This window comes from Schistocerca nitens, chromosome 2, assembly GCF_023898315.1.
Source record: "Schistocerca nitens isolate TAMUIC-IGC-003100 chromosome 2, iqSchNite1.1, whole genome shotgun sequence".
Lineage (NCBI taxonomy): Eukaryota > Metazoa > Arthropoda > Insecta > Orthoptera > Acrididae > Schistocerca > Schistocerca nitens.
Window position 1 is genome coordinate 41,731,582 of NC_064615.1, and position 25,862 is coordinate 41,757,443.

General features: G+C 39.0%; 1 protein-coding gene across 1 annotated transcript in view; it reads left to right on the forward strand.

Moving 5' to 3' along the window:
* Window positions 1-25,862, forward strand: part of LOC126234301 (venom protease-like) — a 110,985-nt gene that overhangs the window by 78,021 nt on the left and 7,102 nt on the right. The window contains exon 6 of the mRNA XM_049942987.1: window positions 3,723-3,889. Coding sequence (XP_049798944.1) covers window positions 3,723-3,889 — 167 coding nt within the window. The remainder of the gene's footprint in view (window positions 1-3,722; window positions 3,890-25,862) is intronic.

A 25,862-nucleotide genomic window follows, 5' to 3' on the forward strand; every position in this document is an offset into this window, starting at 1 on the left:
ACATTCTGCAGTATTCACAATATTCCTAAGAGTTTACAAAGCAAAAGAGCTTACAAACTTTCTTAACAAAAGAAGAATCTTCACTAAAATATATCATTATTTTGTAAATGAATCCAGAAATAAATTTAATAATTATTGTTAGATTGTGCAATTAATAATATGAATTTTAAGTATGCCAGAATTTTGAATTTCAAATATTTCTATAGCAAGAATAATTTTTAACTGTTAGTACACATCAATTGTAACAAATTAATTTCTTTTTATACAGTTAGCCTGAAATATAATACACCATATACAAAATCATATGAAGTTCATTCAGTTAAACAGATGTTATAATGTTCACCTATACAAGATTTGATAGTATACATAGTATCCATTATTTCTATAAAAAAAGGTAATGTTAGAGGAAGGTGTCCCATTACAAGCTCCACTGTCATATGGCTCCTTACTGGGTTTTTAACAAAACATCAGTCATTTGCAGTAACAAAGAACAACATTCGAGTACAAATACCTGAAACATATATTTGTTTCCAGTACCAACCAACATAACTAAAACATTAGGGATGGCACTTATTCACTTGTTACATGTAGTAGTTATTGATTAGAATGTTAACAAAACACAACAAACTTGAGGTCACAGCACTGTTCAAATGTTGACATGTGACTAAACATAATTCGGCTTTCAAATGTAACCAGGCAATGGGAACAGTATAAATAGTACAGAAATTCTCACTGCTGCCACAATGTCATCAATTCATTGCAGACTCCACAAGAGCCCATTCCACAGAATTTCAAAATAGCACACAGTCTCCACATCTGCTCTTCAGGATGCACTACAGCTGACTGCCCAAGCACCTGTCGTTGCCATGTGCATCAGTTGCAACATCTTATGGAGAACCACTCAGTGCTTCTGTCAAACAGAGCCCAACAGCAACCCACACAAGTCCATATAGCCTTGTGCTCACTGCACAAGAAATCCTCTGATGGAAAAATTTTGGGAGAACAATTGAATTATCCATGAAGTTAGAAGGTGTAGCAAAACCATCACAAAAGAATTTGATAAAACCAAGCTGGACGGCTCTCAGATCTTGATAAGAGTTCAAAGTAGAGTAAAAATGTTCAGTTAGTTTTAAATGTTCAGAAATGTAAAATGGTGCACCTCAAAAAAGGAAAGCATGGAGCATCCTATGACATAAAAGTCAGTGAGTCACAATTAGAACCAGTTTAGTCATACAAATAATTGGTTACAACAACTGGTAGGGATATGAAATGGATCAGTTGCATAGGCTGTCATTGGTAAACCATGTGGCAGACTTTGGTTCATTGGTAGAATTCTAAAGAAATACAGTGAGTCCACGAAGATGATAGCTTATAATACACACATGTGCCCTACGTTACAACACTTCCTAACTGTGTGTGACCCACACCAGATAGAACTAACAAGAGATATTGAACATATGCTAATAAGGACTATACAAATGGTCACTTTTGTTTCCTTTTCTTTTCCATTTTTCTGTTTACCCATGGAAAAGCAGCATGAAAATGCTGAAAGAAATGAGCTAGCAAACACTTGAAGACAGACATAAACTATCCCACAAAAGGCTACTTATAAGTTTCAGAAACCTGCTTTAAGTGATCAACCTAGAAATATACAACTGCCCGTGTGTAATATAAGGGAAAGGCAGCCACTTAACTATAGAGGACTGGTGTGAGCTTCACAGAAACAGGTAATAGAAAACAGTTGCTCTCTTTTTCTAGTCCTTGCTATTTTTCTAGTAAAAGTACACACACACACACACACACACACACACACACACACAAATGTACATGCGCATGGTAGTGGTGAGACTAATAATTGAATATCAATTACTGAAAGCAGTTTTCTGGGTAGATGGAGGTGGGGAGGGGCAGGGTAGGACATGTGAGGCAAGGAGGTTGTAGCAGGGTTGTATGAGGAAGGACTTTCATCAAATTGACTCAGTGCCTGTAGAATAAGATGTAGAGAGAAAAAGGGGGGGGGGAGAGAGGAGGGGCAGGAAGGTGAGGAATGGAAAGTAAGGTGGTGATTGAAAAGAGAAGGAGCAGTGTAGACAGATAAGAGAAGAGAAAAGCTAAGGTGAGGCAGTGGGAAACAGGTTAGTGGAGGTTTAGGAGAGGGGGATTGCAGGAATACAGGATATGCTAGATACACAATTCACAATATGTAGTTCAGAGAAACCTGCGCTGGAAGGAATATCCAAATGGCACATACAGTGAAGTAGTTGTTAGTCATTTGTGTTGTGGTTTGCAGCATGTTCAGCAACTGGATAGTCACATTTGCAGTCGGCTGCAATTTGTCAGTGGCAACTCATGCAGGTAGACGGTTATCTGTTTTATTATTATGCTCACAGAATATGCTGCACAGTAATTGCGACACAGCTGGTACATCACATGGCAGCTCTCGTGCATCATCCTTTACAGTGTTGGAAATGCTTCTGACTTAACTGCAATGGTTGGAAGTAGTGGGATACTTTCCATCTTGTTGTGCAGCTACTGAGTCATTGGTCTTTCCTGTATCTGAGGGTACACAAGCTGCTCCAACATGTCCAGATACACTGACCCATTCACTGTTTGTTTCTCAAAGAAGAATGGGCCAACAATCCTGTCATCCATTGGCCCGCACCATACATTTAGTTTAGGACAATCACGAATATGTTCAATGACAATGTGCAGATTTTGTGAACCCCAAATCTGAACATTATGCTTATTAACCCTACCTAATAGATGAAAGGTTGCCTCATCTGAGAATAAATAGTTTTCCAGGAAGCTGGCATCCATATCAATACGCTGCAGCATATCCACAGCAAATTGTTGTCGGCGTGGTTTGTCATTCGGTGTCAGATGTTGTAGAATTCCCGCTTTGTAAGCACACATAAGAAGACACTGGTGAACTACATGATGCAATGTTGACTGAGGTACACCAAGTTGCCTGGATGCTTGATGAATTGACTTACGTGGGCTTCTGAGAAATGTTTGTCTGATGTCTTCTACTGTCTCTTCTGAAACTCCATGATGTGCACCGCCAGAATGTTTCAGAACAGTTCCTGTTGCCAGAAACTTCCTATACCATTCCTTAATTGTTTTTACATCAGGCGGATCACATTCATACCCACGACAATAATTTCTTTGCTCAGTAATAGGCGATTTTGTTTCTGCTTGCACACGCTGCTATGTAGTCGCCATTTTCAATTCGTGCGACCATGCTGCACTCTGGCAATGATACTTGGCACTTCTGACATGGGAATATAAATTCTTTGAGATGCTCTACAACATGGTGCATTTTTCACTGTTATATCTACTGTGGTTTTTCTGTACTAGGTCCTTGAAGTCGGGGAGGTTTGAGTGAGACACCCTGTATTTTGTCAACTGTTGTGTGTGTTCTCCTGCCACTGTTTGGTGAGAGGATTTTTTTGTCTATCCATTTATATTTTCAAAAACTGATTATTTTTATCGATATTTTTAGTCTGTATTACGCTCTTAATCCACACACATACCTAGCTATAACTATCTACTTTGGATACTGTCACTACCATTTCCTTCACACTTAAATGATGTTTAATTATGAAACAAACCTTTTGATCTCTCCCGTTGACCAGTGTAAGTAATATGTTAAAAGCCACACCTAAAAGTAAAGTCTTACTGTCAGATATTGTTGTCATTTCTGTTGGTGTTCTATGTTGCAGCTGGAAAATCAAGTGACACTTTGCGGAAAGTTGTTCTTGATATAATAGATAACAAAATGTGCAATAACTTATGGAAAAGTCTTGGAAAGCTCACATCTCTGCCTCGTGGAATTGCACCATCAATGATGTGTGCTGGGGTCCTTACAGGTGGCAAAGACACGTGTCAGGTATGCTATTGTAATGTGCTTTACTAATGCATGTGAGAATCTTCAAACCCAGGTAATCTATTATATCTGCACTGTGTAATAGATCTGTTAACATAGTTAGCACTTCAGTGAATAAAAAACAAACTCAGGGTGACAGTTTCCTGTATATTGTTCTCTTATGCATGTTTAGTATTTGGTTCAGTGGGTGAACAACTGTCACTGATTATACATGAAAACCTCTTGCAGATGACTAAAGGAAACAACTACTATCTACTAAACAGACATTGTACAGGTTCCACTTCAGCAGTTGTTTATATGTATTTATTTAATTATGCCTGATTACATTGCTGTGGTACCTCATATCAAGAAAATTATTAATTAGAGCAGGATGTATATGCCCTGTGACAACCGGGAAAAAGCTGGGAATTTTTTAGTGTTCTAGTTTGGCTGGTAAGAACTATACTGTAATGTCTATCAACAGCAAAATGTGTTAAAGGCTTTACGACACAGACTGTACAATACTTCATAACAACACTGCTTAACAATGGGCATAACATCACAATTGTTTGCATTAGGTTCATTTGAGCACTTTCCAGCAGGCTCATGCACATGCATAGTTGAGTTTCGTATGAGCAGTTTCCTGCTTATGGCTATTTGAAGTGTGGCTGTTAGTGATTTTGCTGTTTTCTCTTCATTTCAAGCTCACACGTCAAATAAAAACAAAATGGATTTCTTTGGCTGGGGCTATCAAGTGAATTAAAATACTTCCACATAATTATGGAAGGCTAAAATTGTTATTAGTTTGTTTTCTGATTTGACTTTATTACCACATTTTTGGCTGTTAAGAATTAAGCACCTTGCAGAACAATGAAGTTATTTTTGTCAGTTTACTAAAAAAATTTGGCTTTTATTAACCTTTTCCACAGAGGCAGTCAATTTATTTGAAATGAAGTGTTTTAGTCCAAACTGTTAGCTAGTTTCAACTGTTTGCTGAATTTCAAATGCACGTTTTCATCTTCTGGCACATATAGCATTAACCATCCGATAGGTGCACCATCTAGTTGGACAAGGACGGTTGCGCGTATCTTGCAGACACCACTTGTTGTTAATAAACTTTAATGTCTTTTTAAACATTAATTTTTTATCATAAAAGTGATATTAGGTATTATTCATATGTTATACAAACAGAAGCAAGGTTAAAAAATTATTTAAAAATAAAGTCATGTTTCAAAACACACATTTTCTTCCCACAGCTTCTTGAGATACTGATAATTACTTTCCGTGTACGAATGTCAAATTTATACAGGATTATGCTTGAAATTTTGGTCTCTCAATATTCTTAAGTTATTTAGAAGTTGAAATACAATGAAAACATTTCTTGTATGATGTAACCAAAACATACAATCTATATCTCTCACATTTGAAACGGGTGATTATTTAGAAGCTGAAATACAATCACTGCAAACATTTCTTGAATGTTGTAAACAAACCATCCACATATTTCACATCTGAAACAGGTGATTCTCATTTTCTTACTGACTAAACATGGCCTACACCTTTTCTTCAGAGGCTCCAGAGTTTGATCTTCATCTCCTCTTCTTTGTTGCTGTTGGTGCTCATCTTCTGTGTGTGACAAATTTAAAACTTTTGTGGAGAGGTCTCTAGTTAGTTTAGCATTTCTCCTTTTTACATGTTCCTGCACAAGTCATTCGAAAGATATCTGAGATATTTTCTTCTCTTGAGATTATTGCTGGTGTTTCCTCTCCAAATTATAAATGAATTTATGACAGAAACGTTCATCATCGAAAGAAACACCACCAGAGACCATCGCTTTGTGTTTCTCACAGCGTTGAAAGACCCACTAAGTTTATTGACAGTGTCAATGCCTCCTTTTGTGTGATTATAAAAAGTTATAATTTCTGGTTTCTTGAGATCACCTGTTCCTTTATCGATTTTTCCATTGTTGTGAATGCAGGATATCAACAAAACATTCTTGTACTTTTTTTTCCATGTATGAAACAAGTGTTGTCTCTTTGCAAAAACCAAACAGACTTGAGTGAGGCTCTTGCTTTGTGGTTGCAGTGAATTCTGGAGGAATTTGAAGCTTATTTTTTCGTAACTTGCCAATGGATGAAATTTTTTTTATGCCAATTCCTTTACCAAATCATAATTTGTAAACCAACTGTCGACCATCATATTTCTATCACTGTAGACAATGGGTGCTGCTAACCTTTTCACAATGTCAGAAGGTTTATTGCATACACTAAATGGACCTTCTAGTTGCATTCCAGTGTATATTATAAGTATAAAATAGCCGAAAGTTGACTAAAGCATAAATTTTTATGCCATATTTGCTTGGTTTTTGGCATATATTGTATGAAACTGTGCATACCTCGAAAAGCCTTGAGTTTTTCATCAACTGTGACATTTTTACCACGTGAATAGCATTTTTGGCAGTTCACAATGAATTCTTCTAAAATAATTCTTACAGGAGCTAGGCGGTCAGTTTTTCTTCATTTTTCTCTTGTTTCCACATCATCAATATGAGTAGATCACATTAAGAACTGCAATCTTTTTATGCTCATGACAGTTAGGAAGTCATCCATCCACCATAAGTCATTGAGATTCAGACGATTCGTGCAGTACAACCCAGCGAGATAAAGCAGCCTGAATAAGGCTTTCACTTCCACTGTGTCTGTCTGTGGATCATCCCTGGAACAAGAATGGTTATCTTGTATTGTAATAATCAATTTGGTTGTATTTTCTACAATATGTTGAATCACTGTGTCAGATAGGAGGCATTTCCATGAATCTAGAATATTAGTCACATTTTTTGCAGGTCCAATTACTCCGGGCAGATGAAGTAAAATATTTTGTTGTCCTTGCCTTCACCTATTTTTTTTAAACAGCTTTAAATGTCGATTTGGTGCTCTCATCTTCGTCGCCTTCTGAGCTGAACTGAGCATTCATTTCCGTATCCGAATCATTACCTCTTTCTGATACGTGCTCGTATTCATCAGTGTCACTGTCCTCTATAAAACTGTTGTCCTGATCATATTAATCATCGGTGTCATGCAGAATTGCATTTAGACAGCTTCAACATCCAAAGTATTGTTTAAATTATACATCTCTCTGTCCCTCATAGTACCTAAGAAATAAATATGAAATGAAACTGAATAAATAACATGATGGAAACATTGAAGGTCGCGTATGTCTGACACATACAATTTAGTTTAATTTCATTGTCGATTCGAGACACATATAAATTCGTGATGTACACTACTTTAAATTACCAATAAGCATTAAACATTTAACAGTAAATAATGGAAAATGAAAAATTAAATACTTACATGGAGGGTCGCGCGTATTCCTCAGGTAGAAACACTTGTTATTAGCTTGATGTTTACCGTAGTGGGCAGCAGTCAGGACTGAAGTAGGGTGGGGTCGAATGAGGAGGCTAGAACAAAGGGGGAATTTCCCTCCCTCCTGCTTTCCAAGAAAAGATAACAAACATTGTCGCTGTGTATCTGACACATTCGCACGCCTGTTGGAAGGCTAAGCCATAATAAAGAACCTAACATGAGAAAATACAGTAGTGGCACTCCAAGAAAATTTACGTCCCAAAAACCACACTGAAAAGCTTAATATCAGATTAGGGCCTCCTTCATTGTGAATCTGGTCATACAAATGCCCACTTAAAGTGGAATTATGCGTTTTAGTATGGTTTACCAAATTCCGATGCTTCTGGAATAGCCTCTGATGTCCTGTTTCTTTTATGACAAAATGTAAGTTTGTATGAACAGATGGGCTTCCTAAGGCATCATCGCTGTGGAAGTGCAGTAATGCCTGTTTTCTGATGCTCTCTGGTATCTGCTGAAATGAACCTGTTTCTAATAGGTCACGGGAAAATATTACGAATGGTGGTTTGAGAAGCATTAGTTTCCAAGTAAATTTCCTTTTATGCAAGATGGATTATGTTACGTCTGAGAATGTTGAATGAATTTCTTAATTCTCAGAGCATTTGACTCTAATTTAAAACATCACTTTGAGAACCAGATACTTAGAAGAATTTCGAGCCCAGAGGACTAGACATTTATTAATTATTTAAAATTTTTGTCATACATTTGTGTGCACTATGTGTACACCATGTATATTAATTTAAACCATAAACTTTTTCTATTTGTGTTCGCACTACTTAACAGCAATGTTGTATTGACTAACAACATCGTGTCACCTAAGCTCTGAATATTGACAGACTGTAGAATATCTGCTGTCATTGGCTGGTGAGATCACGTGACATGAGCTATGAGCGGCCTAAAACAGCACATCATAATCTTGATTTCAATGCTTCGGAAACTAATGTGCTGTGTTTGGTGGAATTCGAATTTGTACTTTTGTAACACGAAAATATGCAGCGGCTTTTTTTTTTTTGTTCTGTTTTCTAAAGTACCGGAAAGTTATACGCTGGTGTATAATACCTTAACCATTCATAGGATTGATAAATTTTACAGCCCCAAAGGAAAGTATACTCTCACTTTACATGGAAAAAGTGTATTTTCACTGGGGAAAAAGTGTATTTCGAACCAGGAAATCTGGGATTTTTTTCATTGTTCACATATGCACCCTGTAGAGGAAAATAAGAACCATTCTTGCCAGGCTTCAGAAAAGAGAAGCATAAACAGAAGGTAATGCAAATACTGTCTTCTGGTACCAGAAGTTCCTCTATCCAATGAGACAGTGAGTAATTGGTGGGAATAAAAATGCTCATAGATCTGGAGGGAAATTTCCTGCAACACCTAAAATTCATTATTGATCACCATGAAAACAAAATGAAAAAAGTAAAGTGTACTACATTCTTGGATATACAGGTTATCAGCATTTTAGTGTACCATAAAAAATTGGGAGGAGTAAAGCAATGTGTATTTTGCATATGAGGAAAGATTACACAGCATGTTTCTCATTTTGACATTGCATTTAAATGTTGATTGTTTCTGAAAATCTCTATTTATGTCTTGTGCAAGGAGGAGAAAAATATAGCATGTGATGGAATTCAAATTCAACAGTATCAGGATTGTGGCTTATCAAGACTACAGTTTGTTGATTGACTACAATGCTTCTTGCATTGGTAAGGTTCCTGTGACTGTTGTGAAAATATGAAATCATGGTTTCATGAGGGACCAAACTCAACACCCTGTACAACTAGCATCTGAGAGAATAGATGTATTGTTCACTCAAGGATGCAGGAGCCTCCATTGATGTCACATACCTTGATTCAGGATATGGGCTTGTTCATAGCAAGATTCATATCCACACAGACAGAGTAATGATGAGTGATGCAGCACAGACTGTCAACATGTTGACTATTGTTGCAGCTTTTCTTGATACAGCAGCAGAGGGGCAGACTGATAGTGATGTTGCCTACAACAAACCATGACACAGGTGTGGCACCACATTTCTATGTGTAGCATCACAATGAATGTATCCATGCATGGAGGCTCTAAGAAGAATGAATATTAACAGATAACATTTGCCATTGTCAAATACACTGATCAGCTACAACATTATGACCACCTACCTAATAGCCGGGATGTTCACATTCGGCACAGATAACAGTGGTGACACTTCCTGACATGGAAGTTATGAGGGCTTGGTAGGTCACTAGAAGGAGTTGGCATCACATCTGCACACACACAGGTCACCCAAGTACCATAAATTTCAGGGAGGGAGGAGGGGGGGGGGGCACGTTCAATGATGTATTCGCTTGGGTTCAGACCTGTTGAGCTGCGAAGCCAGCGTGTCAATTAGAACTTGCCACTGTGTTCCTCAGGCCATTCCATCACACTCTGGGCCTTGCGGTGTGATGCATTATCTTGTTCAAAAATGCCACTGCCATTGGGAAACACGATCTACCTGAAGGGGTGAACGTGGTCTGCAACCAGTGTATGATACTTCTTGGCAGTCATGATGCCTTACAAGAGCTCCACTGGACCTGTGGATGTCCACATTAATACTCAAAATGGTTCAAATGGCTCTGAGCACTATGGGACTCAACTGCTGTGGTCATCAGTCCCCTAGAACTTAGAACTAATTAAACCTAACTAACCTAAGGACATCACACACATCCATGCCCGAGGCAGGATTCGAACCTGCGACCGTAGCAGCAGCGCGGCTCCGGACTGGAGCGCCTAGAACCGCACGACCACCGCGGCCGGCCATTAATACTCCCCAGAGTGTAATGAAATTACTGCCAGCTTGTCTCTGTCCCAGAGTATGGTTGCCAAGGAGCTGTTCCCTGAAAGATGACAGATTTGTGCCCTTCCATCAGCATGATGAAGAAGGCATCAGGATTCAACCGCCTCTGACAACATTCAGTTCTGATGTTCACATGCCCATTTCAGTTGTAGCTGCCATTGTCATGATGTTTGCAGTGGCACAAGTATGGGTCTTAGGCTGCGGAGGCCCATTATCAGGAGAGTTCGGTGCACTGTGTGTTCAGGCACACTTGTACTCTGTCCAGCATTAAAGTCTGACATTAGGTCTTCCACTGTTCAGCACCTGTCCTGTTTTTCCAGTCTGTTCAGCCTATGATATGACTTCTTTAATGATGGGTGGCCACCCAACCCCATGAAGCCTGGACGTGGTTTCATCTTGGTTTTGCCATGTGTTGAAGACACTCACTACAGCACTCTTCAAACACCAGACAAGTCGTACAGTTTCTGAAATGCTCCTGCCAAGCCTCCAGGCTATCACAACCTGCCCTTAGTAAAACTCGGATAGATTGCATGCCTTCCCCATCATACACAAAGTGCATGAAATTGCTCACACTTGGCATATGTCATCTGAAAGATGCTAGATTTCTAATTCTTCAGTTAAAATGTGGACATATTGGAACAATGTTTGGTCCATTTTAGGAGAAACAAAGATGATTTTTTGCGCCAGTCTGTGACCACAGATGAAACTTGGGTGCACTGCTATATCCCAGAGACAAAAGAACAGTCAAAGCAGTGGGAAACATGCTGATTCTCCGCCACCAAAGAAAGCTAAGACAATTCCTTCAGCGGGAAAGGTCATGGCATCAGTGTTCTGGGATGTGAAGAGGATTCGGTTTGTAGATTATCTCCCCACTGGATAAACAATTACTAGAGAATACTATACTAACCTCCTGGACAAATTTCAACAAAAGGTATGCCAAACAAGGCCAGATATAGCAAGGAAGAAATTCATCTTCCATCAAGACAATGCATGCCCACACGTGCCGTTGCCATGGAAAAATTACATGAACTAAAGTATAAATTGTTGCCACACCCACCTTATTCACCTGATACGGCTCCGTTAGACTTCCATCTCTTTCCAAAACTGAAAATTTTTCTTGGTGGACGAAGATTCACTTCAAATGAAGAATTGATAGCTGGAGTTGGCAACTGTTTTGGAGGCCTGGAGGAAACTCATTTTCAAGATAGGATCAAGGCACTGGAACATCGTTGCACCAAGTGCATTATTCTACAAGGAGACTACATTGAAAAATAAAAAAAAGTTTCAGTGATGTAAGTACTTTTTTTCTATTACATTCTGAGAACTTTTAAAACCACCCTCATAATACATGACCTAGTATGAGTAGATATTGTTGGAGGTTCAAATGGTTCAAATGCCTCTGAGCACTACGGGACTTAATTTCTGAGGTCATCAGTCCCCTAGAACTTAGAACTACTTAAACCTAACTAACCTAAGGACATCACACACATCCATGCCAGAGGCAGGATTCACACCTGCAACCGTAGCGGTCGCGCGGTTCCAGACTGTAGTGCCTAGAACCACTCAGCCACCCCGGCCGGCATTGGAAGTTCAACGAGGCTTTTCACAGATGATGTTGTGGTATACATAGAAGTCATGACCTCGAAAAATTGTAGCAAAATGCAAGAAGACATGCATAGAGTTAACATTTGGTGGAGGGAGTGGAAATTGACCCTCAGCATAAACAATATAATGTACTGCAAATACATATACAGATGATTAAAAAACTGCAGAACAGTCACTGTAAGCACTTACTACCTAGGAATATGCATATGGGGCAATTTAAAGTGGAAATACCACATAAAATTAATCACAGGTAAGGTAGATGCCAGACTGTGATTCATTTGAAGACTCACCAAGAAATGTAGTCCATCAACAGAGGGAGTAGCTTACAAAACACTTGTTCGGCCAGTACTTGAATAATGTTCATAAGTATGGGGTCCATACCAGATAGGGCTAGTGTAGGAATCAGAGAAGATCCAAAGAAGAACTGCACATTCTGTTACAGGATAATTTAGTAAGTGAGAAAATGTCATGCACATGCTCAGTCAATGCCATTGCCGGATACTGTAAGAGAGGTGTTCTACAACATGCTGTTGTCTACCATTCAAGTTTCAAGTACATATGTTCCTAGAAGATTTCACCATTATATGGCTTCTTCCTATGTGGAGCATCTCTCACAAAAACACAATCAAGATTGTTAATGGAACACCACCTTGCATTACTGCTACAGATACAGCATACACTGTTTGTTTGTGAATTTTTTTCATGAGCTTCAAACTGGAGCGACTTATTTTCACTTACCTGTGTGGTTACTAGTTCAATTTTTTTAATTTGTTGTGTGTTTGTGTGCTTACTAGGCATGGTTGAGTGTCCCAATAATTGTGCAGGGCAGAGTTTTGCTGTCTTTGGAATGGATAGGTACTGTGATTTTTGTGTTCATATGCAAGTTGAGTTGGTGACCATCTGCTCACATCTCCAGATGGTGTTGGCTTCGGTCGCACAGCTACTGCCGATGGGCATCACCGTGGGGGACTGGGTGTAGTGATCTGAGGCATGTCCACCATGGCCCATGGGTCCCCTGTTTGGTCTATTACAGTGGCTGCCCGGGGTACTACCCTCACTGAGGATGATGCCTCACTCATGGTCTAGTGGCAGGTCATTCCAAAGTATGGCAGGCAGTGAGAGACTTTCTGGGTGGCCAATCACAGGGCCTCCCTGACGAGCAGGTTTTCGGTACTGTCTCTTGCTGATGAAGTCATGAGCCAGATGCTCTAGCTCGCCTTTTCAAGAGCAAGCCTCTTGGCCTGTAAAGTTTGGGCATTTACAGAGGATGGGAATGCTGATAGTTGGGAGCTCCAACACAAAGTGTGTGATGGGGTCCATTAGGGATATGGCTGCCAAGGAGGGGAAGGAATCCAGTGTGCTCTCAGTGTGCAGACAAGGAGCAGTCATTCCAGATGGGGAAATGTTGCTTTTGGATGCCTTAAAGAGCACAGGGTGCAGCCAACTGCTGGTGGTAGCTCATGCCAGTACTAATAATGTACGTCACTTTGGATTGGAAGAGATCCTCTCTGGTTTTAGGCAACTAGCTGAAATGGTAAAGACTGCCAGTTTTGCTTGGGAGGTGAAGGTGGAGCTCACCATCTGTAGCACTATCAACACGACTGACTGCAATTCTTTGGTACAAAGACCAGAACCAGAGGCTCAGAAGGTACTGCAACTTTGTAGGATACCTCGACTTGCACACTAGGGTTGTCGGTGTCTGGGTTCTGCATGACAGGTTAGGGGTCCACTACTCAGGAGGCAGCTACATGGACAGTGGGGGCTTTGTGGAGAGGAATGGGAAGTGTTTCAGGTTAGAGGGTCTAGAGAAAGAATAGAAAAGGTGTCAGTCAAAGAGGATGGAAGTCAAACACAGGAAAGTAGATCTATCAGCATTGTAGTTTCAAACTGTCATAGCTAAGCTGGAAAAGGACCAGAGCTCCAGGCACTAATACAAAGCGCTGAAGTTCAAATAGTTATAGGTACTGAGAGATGGATAAAGCCAGAAATAAGTTCAGCATTAATTCTTGCAAGGGACCTAACAATGTTCAGATGGGATGGATTAAATACAGTTGGTGGTTGTAGTTTTTAACTTCTAGTGAAATTGAAATAGATGGTTCCCATGAGCTAATATGAATAGGGGTGATTGCAGTTGTGATGTATAATGCTATTGTAAATTACCTTTAGTACAAGTATGTAATATAAATACACGAGTGCTTTTAAGTAGTTTAGTTTCTTATGTAATGTGTAATTCTAGTTTCTCTTAAACGTATGAGGATGTGGTGCAAAAAGTGTACATAAAGTATGTGGAGAGTCATATTGACCCTGTTTGTAATATATATATTTTAAGTATTTACTGGCACTTTTAAACAAAAGATAGGAATTAAATTTGAGTTATTTATTAATTAAAGGATTTTCATAGAAATAAACACCATGAAGCATACAAATTCATTATTTCTTAATTTTTACATAAAGTCTACAAGGTTACATATTTTTTTAAATCTACAAAACCATACAATCTCATCAGTAATTTGGATTTTTTTGCTAAGTATTTATGAGATAAATCTTCTTTGAACACAAAATGAACAATAAACTTTTGACATAAGCTGTTAATCATCTCTTGCCATAGCACATTGTTAGCCGAATGGAACAGTGTGTTCTTGACAAATGAACTTCACAAACATGAGGTGTCTTATGATGTCTAGCATAGGGACACTTGGCATCTTTTTTGTACACCATAGATTCCAGCAGTCAATTCTTGTGAAGGTTCTCCACTAAATTCTCTGAGTCTCTTATGAAAACTGCTTGGCAGTTGAGGTGTTCCTTGTTGGGCACTCAAGTGTTCACTTACGAGCACCTGGCCTAGTGTTTGTATGAAATTATGATACTTTCGGTTTTTATTGTTGTTTGATCACTGAACTACAGCAGCATTTATGCTGGCCGTATTCAGTATTGTGTAGAAGAGGCCATTTTTTTGAGTTGCGTCTTAAATCATAAGTCTCAGCTTATCTGCAACGTCAACTCCACCTTTTGTAAAATTATAAAACATGTTTATCTCCTGTCAGTTGATAAATTTCAGAATTGTGGTGAAGACTAAACATGAGAAAAACAGGTTTGTTTTTCACCAAACTTAGGTGAGTGGATTTCTCTACCATGAGTTTTACAAAATTCAGTAGGGATTTGCCTCTTGTTCTTATGCATTGTTGCCAAAGAAGTCAGCTTGTTTACTTTCAGCAGATGTGACACTTCTTTATACGAGGGTTGTTTTTTAAGTAAGCGCCGTTTTTATTTTTAAAAAAAGATACAAATACTTTTGTAAAAAAACTTTTATTTTCTGATTCTACACACTTTTACCTATTTTTCTACATAGTTGCCTTGTTTATTTAAGCACTTGTCATACCGTACAACTAAGTTTTTAATTCCCTCTTCAAAGAATTCAGCCGCCTGCTCCGACAGCCAAGAGTTCACGGCCGCTTTCACTTCATCGTCGTCATTGAAGCGCTGCCTGCCAAGATGGTGTTTCAGGTACCGGAAAAGGTGAAAATCGCTAGGAGCAAGGTCGAGACTGTATGGTGCATGGTCCAAAACTTCCCAGCCAAAAGAACCAATCAAATCCCTAGTCTTTTGAGAGGTGTGAGGCCTAGCGTTATCGTGCAGGAGAAAAACTCCTTTTGTCAGCATGCCGCGCCTTTTGTTTTGAATTGCTCTGCGGAGCTTCTTTAGGGCTGCACAGTAGGCATCTGAGTTGATTGTCGTTCCTCGTGGCATAAAGTCCACTAGCAAAACACCGCGCCGGTCCCAGAACACAGTTGCCATAATCTTGCACTTTGACAGCGTCTGTTTGGCTTTGACCTTGACGGGTGAGGTTGTATGTCGCCATTCCATCGATTGTTGCTTGCTTTCGGGAGTGATATGGGATACCGATGTTTCATCTCCAGTGACAATTTGACTCAACATGTCATCCCCTTCTTCCTTGTAACGAATCAAAAAGTCCAATGAAGTGGCAAATCTCTTCCCTTTGTGGTCCTCTGTGAGGAGTCTGGGTACCCACTGAGAACACAGTTTCTTAAAGTTTAAGTTTTCAGACACAATTTTGCACAAAACCGATCTTGAAACTTGTGGAAATTCCAAAGAAAGAGTGGAAATTGTGAATCTTCTGTCCTCACGAATCTTTGTTTCGATTGCAGCCACCAAATCATCAGTGATCACAGAGGGCCGGCCTGAGCGTTCTTCGTCATGGACGTTTTGACGGCCATTTTTAAACTCTCTAACCCACTGATGCACTTTACCTTCACTCATTGCATTCAAGCCATAAACTTCTGTTAACTGACGATGAATTTCTGCAGCTGATAGGCTTCTAGCGGTCAAAAAACGTATCACTGACCGTATCTCACACGCGGCGGACGATTCATTAATCGTAAACATTATAAAGTAGTACAGCGGTGCGTACACGTCAGCTACAGAACTGCAACTTGCATCACTGTGAACGGGAAGGATGCCGGCAAGTGGCGCGGTGGCTTGTTGCGGCTTCCACGCGAACTACGGGACTATACGCGCGAACGGCCCTTACTTAAAAAAACAACCCTCGTAGCTTGTAAATCAGTTATAGAAATTAACATTAAAGCTTGTTTTTTTAAATTTGTTGTACCAGCTGATTCTCCACGTAAAATGGTTTATTCATTAATCAGTTAAAATGGTCCCTCTGGCTGCTTTGCAGCATATACTTGGAGGCTGAAGATGTAAAAATTCTTTATGTCAGTCAAGACAAATATTTTTATGCCATATTTGGCCAGTTTTGATGGAATATATTAGTCTAAACTTGCATCTGATTCTGAATGCAAGTAGCATTTCATCTGTGGCTGTATATTCTCCTATTACATAGGCCTTCTTGCACTTTTCAATGAATATTTCAAGTATCTAATATATTTGTGGTAAGCTTTTCTCTTTCTTCATGTGTGGATTTATTGCCAAAATGAAGACAGCTTTGAATAAAATGAAAACATTGCCATGTAATGTCAGCTGAAACATTTAAATGCCTGTTCCATACAAAGCCCGAAGGTCAATAGTGTTCTGCCTCCAAGACCAGTAAAATCCAGCAATGTCCAACAAGCCTATATAAGCCTTCAGCTCACTCATGGTCATTTCCATTTGCAACTACTTCACAAGCTGCTTTCCGTTCTGCAATTTGAAAGTTTGTGTACTTCAAGATAATACTAAGCATATTTTCATAGCAAAAAAGACTTCAGCATTGAAGCTCTGTCTTCGTTAATCTTGCCACTAAACTCACGCCAGGTACCTGCCTGATGATATTTTCAGAACGTGCCCAAACTTGTTGTTGAGGTGGATTTTTGCACCACTTGGATCCATCTTTACCAAAATAAAATGAACTGTGCACCTGATTTTCCAGTCGCTATTGACTAATTCTGGTAACGCAGCATTGTGGGAAGTATTTTGTAGATCATGTAGTGGTATATTATCTTCTTTGTCACTGCCTTCACTTGGACCTTACTCAGTACCACTACTGCAATTGCGCTCACTTACACAATCTTCATTTTTACTACCATCTGTCATAAAGCCAATTCCACTGTCTGATAATTCCACCAGCCAATGACGTATAAGCTCAGCCTCCCTTTCTTCATTGTCCATTTTGACTGAAAACATCAAAAAATACAAAACATTCATGAAAAACATAAATTGAAAAATGGCACAGAATTACTACTTCCCAGTTGTGGAGGAGTCAGAAATACCCTCTTACCATTTGCACTCATTTATCTCCTTTCATGGATGGCAGCCGACTGAGTGCATGCATCCATTAGGGAGATGAGTTCAGTAATTTCAGCTACTGATAACTTCAGCAATGTGCAACTGCATAACAAAGAACTGCCAACAAAACAAATAGACCGTACCACATCCTTGCTGGATTAATATTGCACATAACATTTATCATTCACATTATGAACTTTTTCTCGCTTTCTGTTTACAAACTCAGACACACTGTAGAATTCTTCTTCTATTAAAAAACTTTTTTAGAGATGCAGGGAACATTGAGGTTTTGTGACTCCCTTGACAAAGCTTGTGTCTGTGTGAAATGCAACACAATTTTTTTCTGTTCCTTGTGTCATGAGGATGAACAGTCTTGCTGATCTTCAGTTTTATGGGATCTCACAGTGCAGACACAATCATCTTGAATATATACAGTGATGGAAATGTCAAAATATTAAGTTCTTTGAAGTAGTTGCTACAAGATTCTTTTTGCTTCTTTTTTCAATATCATTCAAATGGCTTTCTACTGTAGGGTGAACACTCTTTTAATTCCTGTAATTATTGAGTTTCCCAATACCTTTATTTCATATTGCATGTATGGTACAAAAAGTTCATGAGGGCAGTGCACAGGAGGTCTTGATTTGCATACTGATCCAGTTATTTCATTACAAATATCACTGAGCTTAGCTTGTTGGATACAGTATTTATCTGCTGCTTCCAGTTAAGCTCACTGTCTACTGTTAGGTTGATAACTTAATTGAAATCACTTCTTCCAGTTCTTTTTCACCTTTAGAAACATCTATATGTTCTTCCTTTTGTGTAGTGTTAAAAACCATGTACATAGTTTTTTTTTTTCAAATTAATAATGAACTCATTGTTCTTGAGCCATTGTATTGTATTATGGACTGATATGAATTTTCCTCAAGTGCTTCAAAACTGCTGGAAAGATTTAGTACAGTTATATCACCTGCATACGGTATCTTATTTTCATTTTCGTACATTTTGTAGGTTATTTACAAATAAATTGAAGAGGATAGGTCCCATAACAGATCCTTGAGGTATAGCATACTTAATCCTTCTAACTTCTGATCCATATAAGTTGTTAATGTTACATATTGCCTCCTGTTACTGAGATATGATGTTATCCTACCTGCTGCTTGTCCATGAATACCAGTATTCTCTAGTTTCTTTACTAGGATTGCATGATTGTGTCAAATGCTTTGGATAAGTGAAGAAAAATGTCAGACACTACTGTCTGGTTGTCCAAGGGCTATAGAATAAATTCTGTTAATGGTTAAATTGCTGTTTCCATTGATTTCCCTTTCTGGTGTATGTGCTGTGCTGGAGTGTGTATATTATGGTTTTCTGTTATTCTGTTGAGCATGAGCATTTCTAATATTTTGGAGAATCCAGGGACTAAGTATACTGCCCCGTAATTATTATGAGTATCATCCTTTCCCTTTTTGTATGCGAGTACTATAAGGGACTTTCAAAAAGAAATGAGCTGGAATCTTAATTACAGAAACCAGTACCTGTATGTTAGAAGCATTGACCCTGGCTATTGAGACACTTGTCCTAGTGTGACACAAGGTAGTGAATGGCTGTCTCATAAAATTCTTGGGTCTGCGATGTAACCCAGTTCTGCTCGTGTAGCTGGACGTCGTCATCCGAGGTGAATCATTACGCTGATGTTCTTCTTTGAGCAAGATGCCCTCCTTCTGATTCACTTCATGCAACACAGGACAACAGTGAACGCCAAGTGTTACTCGCAAACCTTGACCACCCTGCTCCAAGTGATCAAATAAAAATGACCAGGCAGTCTCACCCATGAGGTCATTCTGCTCTATGACAATGCAAAGCCTCATACGGCCAACAAAGTCGCAACACTCCTGCATAAATTCAAATGGGAGGTTCTGGGCCACCCTCGATACAGTCTGGACCTCTGTACCTGTGATTACTCCATTTCTGGTCCCCTTAAAAAGGTACTGAGGGGCAAATGATTTCGCCTCGGATGATGACATCCAGCTGTACGTGCGGAACTGGTTAACATTGCAGCCCTGGGAATTTTATGAGACAGCCATTCACTGGCTTGTGTCACAGTGGGACAAGCGTCTCAACAGCCAGGGCCAATACTTGTAACATACAGGTTGTGGTTTCTGTAATGATACCTCCAACTCATTCCTTTTTGTACGCCCCTTATACCTTAATTAATTTAAATTGATCAGGAAATACTCCTTCCTGGAATGAGCAGTTGACATTGTGCAACAGTGGTGCAATTGTTTCTGCTGCCACCTGCTTGATTAGGTTGTTTGACATTTAATCAAGTCCAGCAGACTTTTTCCATTAAGCTTTATTTGTAGCCTTTGTCACTTCCTCTTTAGATACTGGTTTCAGGAACATTGACTGGCTTGGCTTATCTTTGATTGTGGTCTGATGAGTTCCTTGACTATTGCATATGTGCTTTAGGTTTGCTATTGTATCTATGTAGTTATTATTCAGGAAGTTTGCAATTTGTGCTTTGTTTGTAATGATTTTGTTAGTCACTTTCATAGTTTCTGTTTCATTTATTTTCTGCTTGTATTTTTTGTTGCCCCTCTCAGAGTTGAATATGTCCCAGGCTGTTTTCATCTTACTGTTGACTTTGAAATGCTCTCATTAATTGATTTGGCTTTTTTTGTCTTATCAACTGTCTGTACTTCTTCTGGTGCTATTTGTAGGTTTCAGTATTTTCCCTCTGTTTCATCACTCTTAAGGTAGCCTTCTATTCTTATATTTCCTCCATAATCCCCTGCTTGTTTTGTAAGATTTTTGTTTCCTTTTGGTTTTTGAAAAAGCTGTATGGAAGTAATGTATTAAGTAACTTGAAAAGCATTGTATTTGTGATGTGTTGCCTGAGCTTGAAGAATGTCTGCTCAATGTTCTTTTCTCAATATTTCTTTACATATGTTGATGTTTTGTTGGTTTAAATGTCTAATACCTCTTTCTACATTTTTATCTTCTGTTCACATATCTGTCCTAAATGATCAGAGAGTCTTGTTTGTAGAACTTTTGTGGTATATACATTGCTACCTATATTAGTGATAATATTATCAATAATTGACTCAGTATCCAAAGTTAATCTTCTAGGTTTCATTACAGTTACCTTCATGTTGTAATGTATTAGTATCTCCTCAGATTTTTGTTTCTTTGTGTATCTTTTCCCATATCAGTACTATTTTTTATTTTTTTAAATTTAAAATTTTTTTTTTTTATTTTGCCACTTGGCAGTCAGTGCACACAATACTTTTAACTCATTGTATGCTGTACTTGCCCCTCCCCCATGAACCATGGACCTTCCCGTTGATGGGGACGCTCGTGTGCCTTGGCGATACAGATGGGCGTACCGTAGGTGCAACCACAACGGAGGGGTATCTGTTGAGAGGCCAGACAAATGTGTGGTTCCTGAAGAGGGGCAGCAGCCTTTTCAGTAGTTTCAGGGGCAACAGTCTGGATGATTGACTGATCTGGCCTTGTAACACTAACCAAAATGGCCTTGCTGTGCTGGTACTGCGAACAGCTGAAAGCAAGGAGAAACTACAGCCGTGATTTTTCCTGAGGGCATGCAGCTTTATTGTATGGTTAAGTGATGATGGCATCCAATTGGGTAAAATATTCCAGAGGTAAAATAGTCCCCCATTCGGATCTCCGGGCGGGGACTACTCAAGAGGACGTTGTTATCAGGAGAAAGAAAACTGGCGTTCTACGGATCAGAGCGTGGACTGTCAGATCCCTTAATCGGGCAGGTAGGTTAGAAAATTTAAAAAGGGAAATGGATAGGTTAAAGTTAGATATAGTGAGAATTAGTGAAGTTAAGTGGCAGGAGGAACAAGTCTTATGAACTGTAGATTAAAACTGAAGAAATTGCAAAAAAGGTGGGAATTTAAGGAGATGGGACCTGGATAAACTGACTAAACCAGAGGTTGTAAAGAGTTTCAGGAAGAGCTTAAGGGAAAAATTGACAGGAATGGGGGAAAGAAATACAGTAGAAGAAGAATGGGTAGCTTTGAGGGATGAAATAGTGAAGGCACCAGAGGATAAAGTAGGTAAAAAGATGAGGGCTAGTAGAAATGCTTGGGTAACAGAAGAGACATTGAATTTAATTGATGAAAGGAGAAAATATGAAAATGCAGTAAATGGAGCAGGCAAAAAGGAATACAAACGTCTCAAAAATGAGATCGATAGGAAGTGCAAAATGGCTAAGCAGGGATGGCTAGAGGACAAATGGAAGGATGTAGAGGCTTATCTCACTAAGGGTAAGATAGATACTGCCTACAGGAAAATTAAAGAGACCTTTGGTGAAAAGAGAACCACTTGTATGAATACCAAGAGCTCAGATGGAAACCCATTTCTAAGCAAAGAAGGGAAAGCAGAAAGGTGGAAGGAGTATATAGAGGGTCTATACAAGGTCAATGTACTTGAGGACAATACTATGGAAATGGAAGAGGATGTAGATGAAGATGAGATGGGAGATATGAGACTGTGTGAAGAGTTTGACAGAGCACTGAAAGACCTGAGTCGAAACATGGCCCCGGGAGTAGACAACATTCCATTAGAACTACTGACGGCCTTGGGAGAGCCAGTCCTGACAAGAGCAAGATGTATGAGACAGGCAAAATACCCTCAGACTTCAAGAAGAATATAATAATTCCAATCCCAAAGAAAGCAGGTGTTGACAGATTTGAAAATTACCGAACTATCAGTTTAATAAGTCACAGCTGCAAAATACTAACGCAAATTCTTTACAGACGAATGGAAAAACTGATAGAAGATCAGTTTGGATTCCGTAGAAATGGTGGAACACGTGAGGCATTACTGACCCTACGACTTTCTTAGAAGAAAGATTAAGGAAAGGCAAACCTACATTTCTAGCATTTGTAGAGTTAGAGAAAGCTTTTGATAATGTTGATTGGAATACTCTCTTTCAAATTCTGAAGGTGGCAGGGGTAAAATACAGGGAGCGAAAGGCTACCGTATTTACTCGAATTTAAGCCGCACTTTTTTTCCGGTTTTTGTAATCCAAAAAACCGCCTGCGGCTTAGAATCGAGTGCAAAGCAAGCGGGAGTTCTGAAAAATGTTCGTAGGTGCCGCCACAACAAACTTCTGCTGTCGAATATATGTAGCGCTACACAGGCATGGTTTGTAGGCACAAAGATAAATAATGGCGCCAAAACCTCTGCGTCAGTAAATAATTTTTTTTTTTTTTTAAAAAAGTGGAAGACGAGCTTTTTTTCTCCGCCCCGAGTTTCGACTGCTGCATTTTCATACATTATCCAACGAAGTAAATACAAACTCCGTATTGTTCATCTTCGGCAGAATTTCAATGTACTACGAAAATCCGACTGGCAAGACTGTTTGGGATGTTTGTCAATATGGCCAACTCTACGTTCTGAAATTTTTCCTATCTGTGACAAGAGATGGCTGCTAATAGGAACTTTTATGAATTTTGAATCACATGCAGTATTCTCTTCACCATAAGAATAATACGAATATAAACATTTTGCCATGTTTTCTTTTGTGTTTGCTGCTATCTCATTTAAATCTTGCCTGCCTAATAAACTACGAAACTAGAGTGAGACAACAGCAAACGTGGAAGAATGTATGTATCGTGTCATGTTTATATTCGTATTAAGTGATACAGTCAGAAATGAAGCATGGCAACTGACTAGATTTTCAAATCTAAGATGACTAATTTCTGTGCAGAATTTGATGTACTAAAGAAGCAGCCGCAAAAATTTTCAAACGGAGAAAAATTTTCGCTAAACTCTCGTTCAGAACATGTCCTATCATACGCAGTCTATTATTTGGTTCTTGTTAATCATTATCAAAGAAACAGCAGTGTAAGTAACAACAAATAGCAGTCTCTTGCCATTGTTTCACTAATGAGACGATTCCTCTCTCTCTCTCTCTCTCTCTCTTTTTTTTTTTTTTTATTGTTAGCGGCAGCAGCGCGCACAAAAGCAAGCCATGCCGCGAGCGGCGACAGTCCGTAAACACGCACTATCAGAATGCGACAAACAATGCATGACACAGTACAGTAATGTATTTTCAGCTTAGAGTGACATAAACACCTATAACAAAGAAAACGGCACTTATCAGATCGAAGCAAAATAAGCAATAGATTCAAACCAGACGAAGCACGTGAAAAAGGAAGAGTACCCGTATAAATACGGACGGAGCGCCTGACGCATAGCAATGGCTACTTGGTAAAGCTTACTGCTAAGCTTACGACTCGAACCAAACTACTGTAGCTGTATCGTCATTCATTCGACCTAAATTGTGTCTCATATTACAATGGACCAACTTTGTTTCGATTTGGAGGTGCGCCCTAAACCTCTTCTCTCCCCTTGAATTTCGAGTCTCAAATTTCAGGTGCGGCTTAGATTCGGGAAATTTTTTTTCCTTGATTTCGAGTCTCATTTTTCAGGTGCGGCTTAGATTCGAGTGCGGCTTATATTCGAGTAAATACGGTATTTACAATTTGTACAGAAACCAGATGGCAGTCGAGGGGCATGAAAGGGAAGCAGTGGTTGGGAAGGGAGTGAGACAGGTTTGTAGCCTCTCCCTGATGTTATTCAATCTGTATATTGAGCAAGCAGTAAAGGAAACAAAAGAAAAATTCGTTTTAGGTATTAAAATCCATGGAGAAGAAATAAAAACTTTGAGGTTCGCCGATGACTTGTAAATCTGTCAGAGACAGCAAAGGACTTGGAAGAGCAGTTGAATGGAATGGACAGTGTCTTGAAAGGAGGATATAAGATGAACATCAACAAAAGCAAAACGAGGATAATGGAATGTAGTTGAATTAAGTCGGGTGATGCTGAGGGAATTAGATTAGGAAATGAAACACTTCAGGTAGTAAATGAGTTTTGCTATTTGGGGAGCAAAATAAATGATGATGGTCAAAGTAGAGAGGATATAAAATATAGACTGGCAATGGCAAGGAAAGCGTTTCTGGAGAAGAGAATTTGTTAACATTGAGTATAGATTTAAGTGTCAGGAACTCTTTTCTGAAGGTATTTGTATGGAGTGTAGCCATGTATGGAAGTGAAACATGGACGATAACCAGTTTGGACAAGAAGAGAATAGAAGCTTTCGAAATGTGGTGCTACAGAAGAATGCTGAAGATAAGGTGGATAGATCACATAACTAATGAGGAAGTATTGAATAGAATTGGGGAGAAGAGGAGTTTGTGGCACAACTTGACAAGAAGAAGATAGGGCATAGTCTGAGGCATCAAGTGATCACAAATTTAGCATTGGAGGGCAGTGTGGAGGGTAAAAATCGTAGAGGGAGATGAAGACATGAATACACTAAGCAGATTCAGAAGGATGTAGGTTGCAGTAAGTACTGGGAGATGAAGAAGCTTGCACAGGATAGAGTAGCATGGAGAGCCGCATCAAACCAGTCTCAGGATTGAAGACAACAACAACAACATGCTATACTTGGAATCTCAAAATTTTCTCTTTACTTCTTGGTAAACTTTTGAATGTGTCATTCAAATTGTTATCATAATTCTCAGCTGTTTTAATAAATATTGCTTCCTCTCCACCTTTTTATCCTGACTGCAGAACTAGTTTGCAAGAACATTCTCTTATAAGAAAACTGCATATTTCATTCTCTTTTAATCCATGTTCACATACACATATTATGTCTGGGCATGTTTCATTTGTAAGTATTTTTGCTACATTGCTAATGTATTGTATGTTTTGTTGCAGAATTCTGAGCATTATTTCTTTTCCCTTAATGAGTAAGTTCTTAGTCTCTATTTGATTATTGTGTTCATATTTCTTGCCACTGATATTTAGATTACCGTTTTTTTTTCTTTCCTTGCTACACCATATGAAATCAATGACCAAGTGTTGAGATGCCATCCTTTTTCTTACTGAAGCTCTTGTGGGCACTAGTCACGTAGGTTTTATTTTTTCATTTGTGTAACTGTTGCTTGCTGCTACTCATCAGCTTTGCTGGTTTTGTTTTTTGCACTTAGTTTGTGACATATGCTTCTCTTCCACAGAGGATTTTATGTTTTTAATCACTGTCTGCATTTCTATTGAGGATATCTTACAGTTCAGTTCAGTCTCATTAGGCCTAGCTACTTGTTGCCACTCTTCATCACTGTGTTTGTCTACTGGTGTAATTTGCAGTCATATTGTTTCTTCTTGGTGGCAGATTTTGGATTGTGGTTTAGTTATTTCTACTATGGAGATCTCATAGATCAGATCATTATTGTCAGATAAATGGTGGATAGCTGTTTTGGCTTTCATAGTTATATTTGTTGCTCTTGACAATGAATTTTTCTCTATCTCACTTATTCATTCTGTCACACAAAGCTTTTTTTTGACACTATTTGCAGCC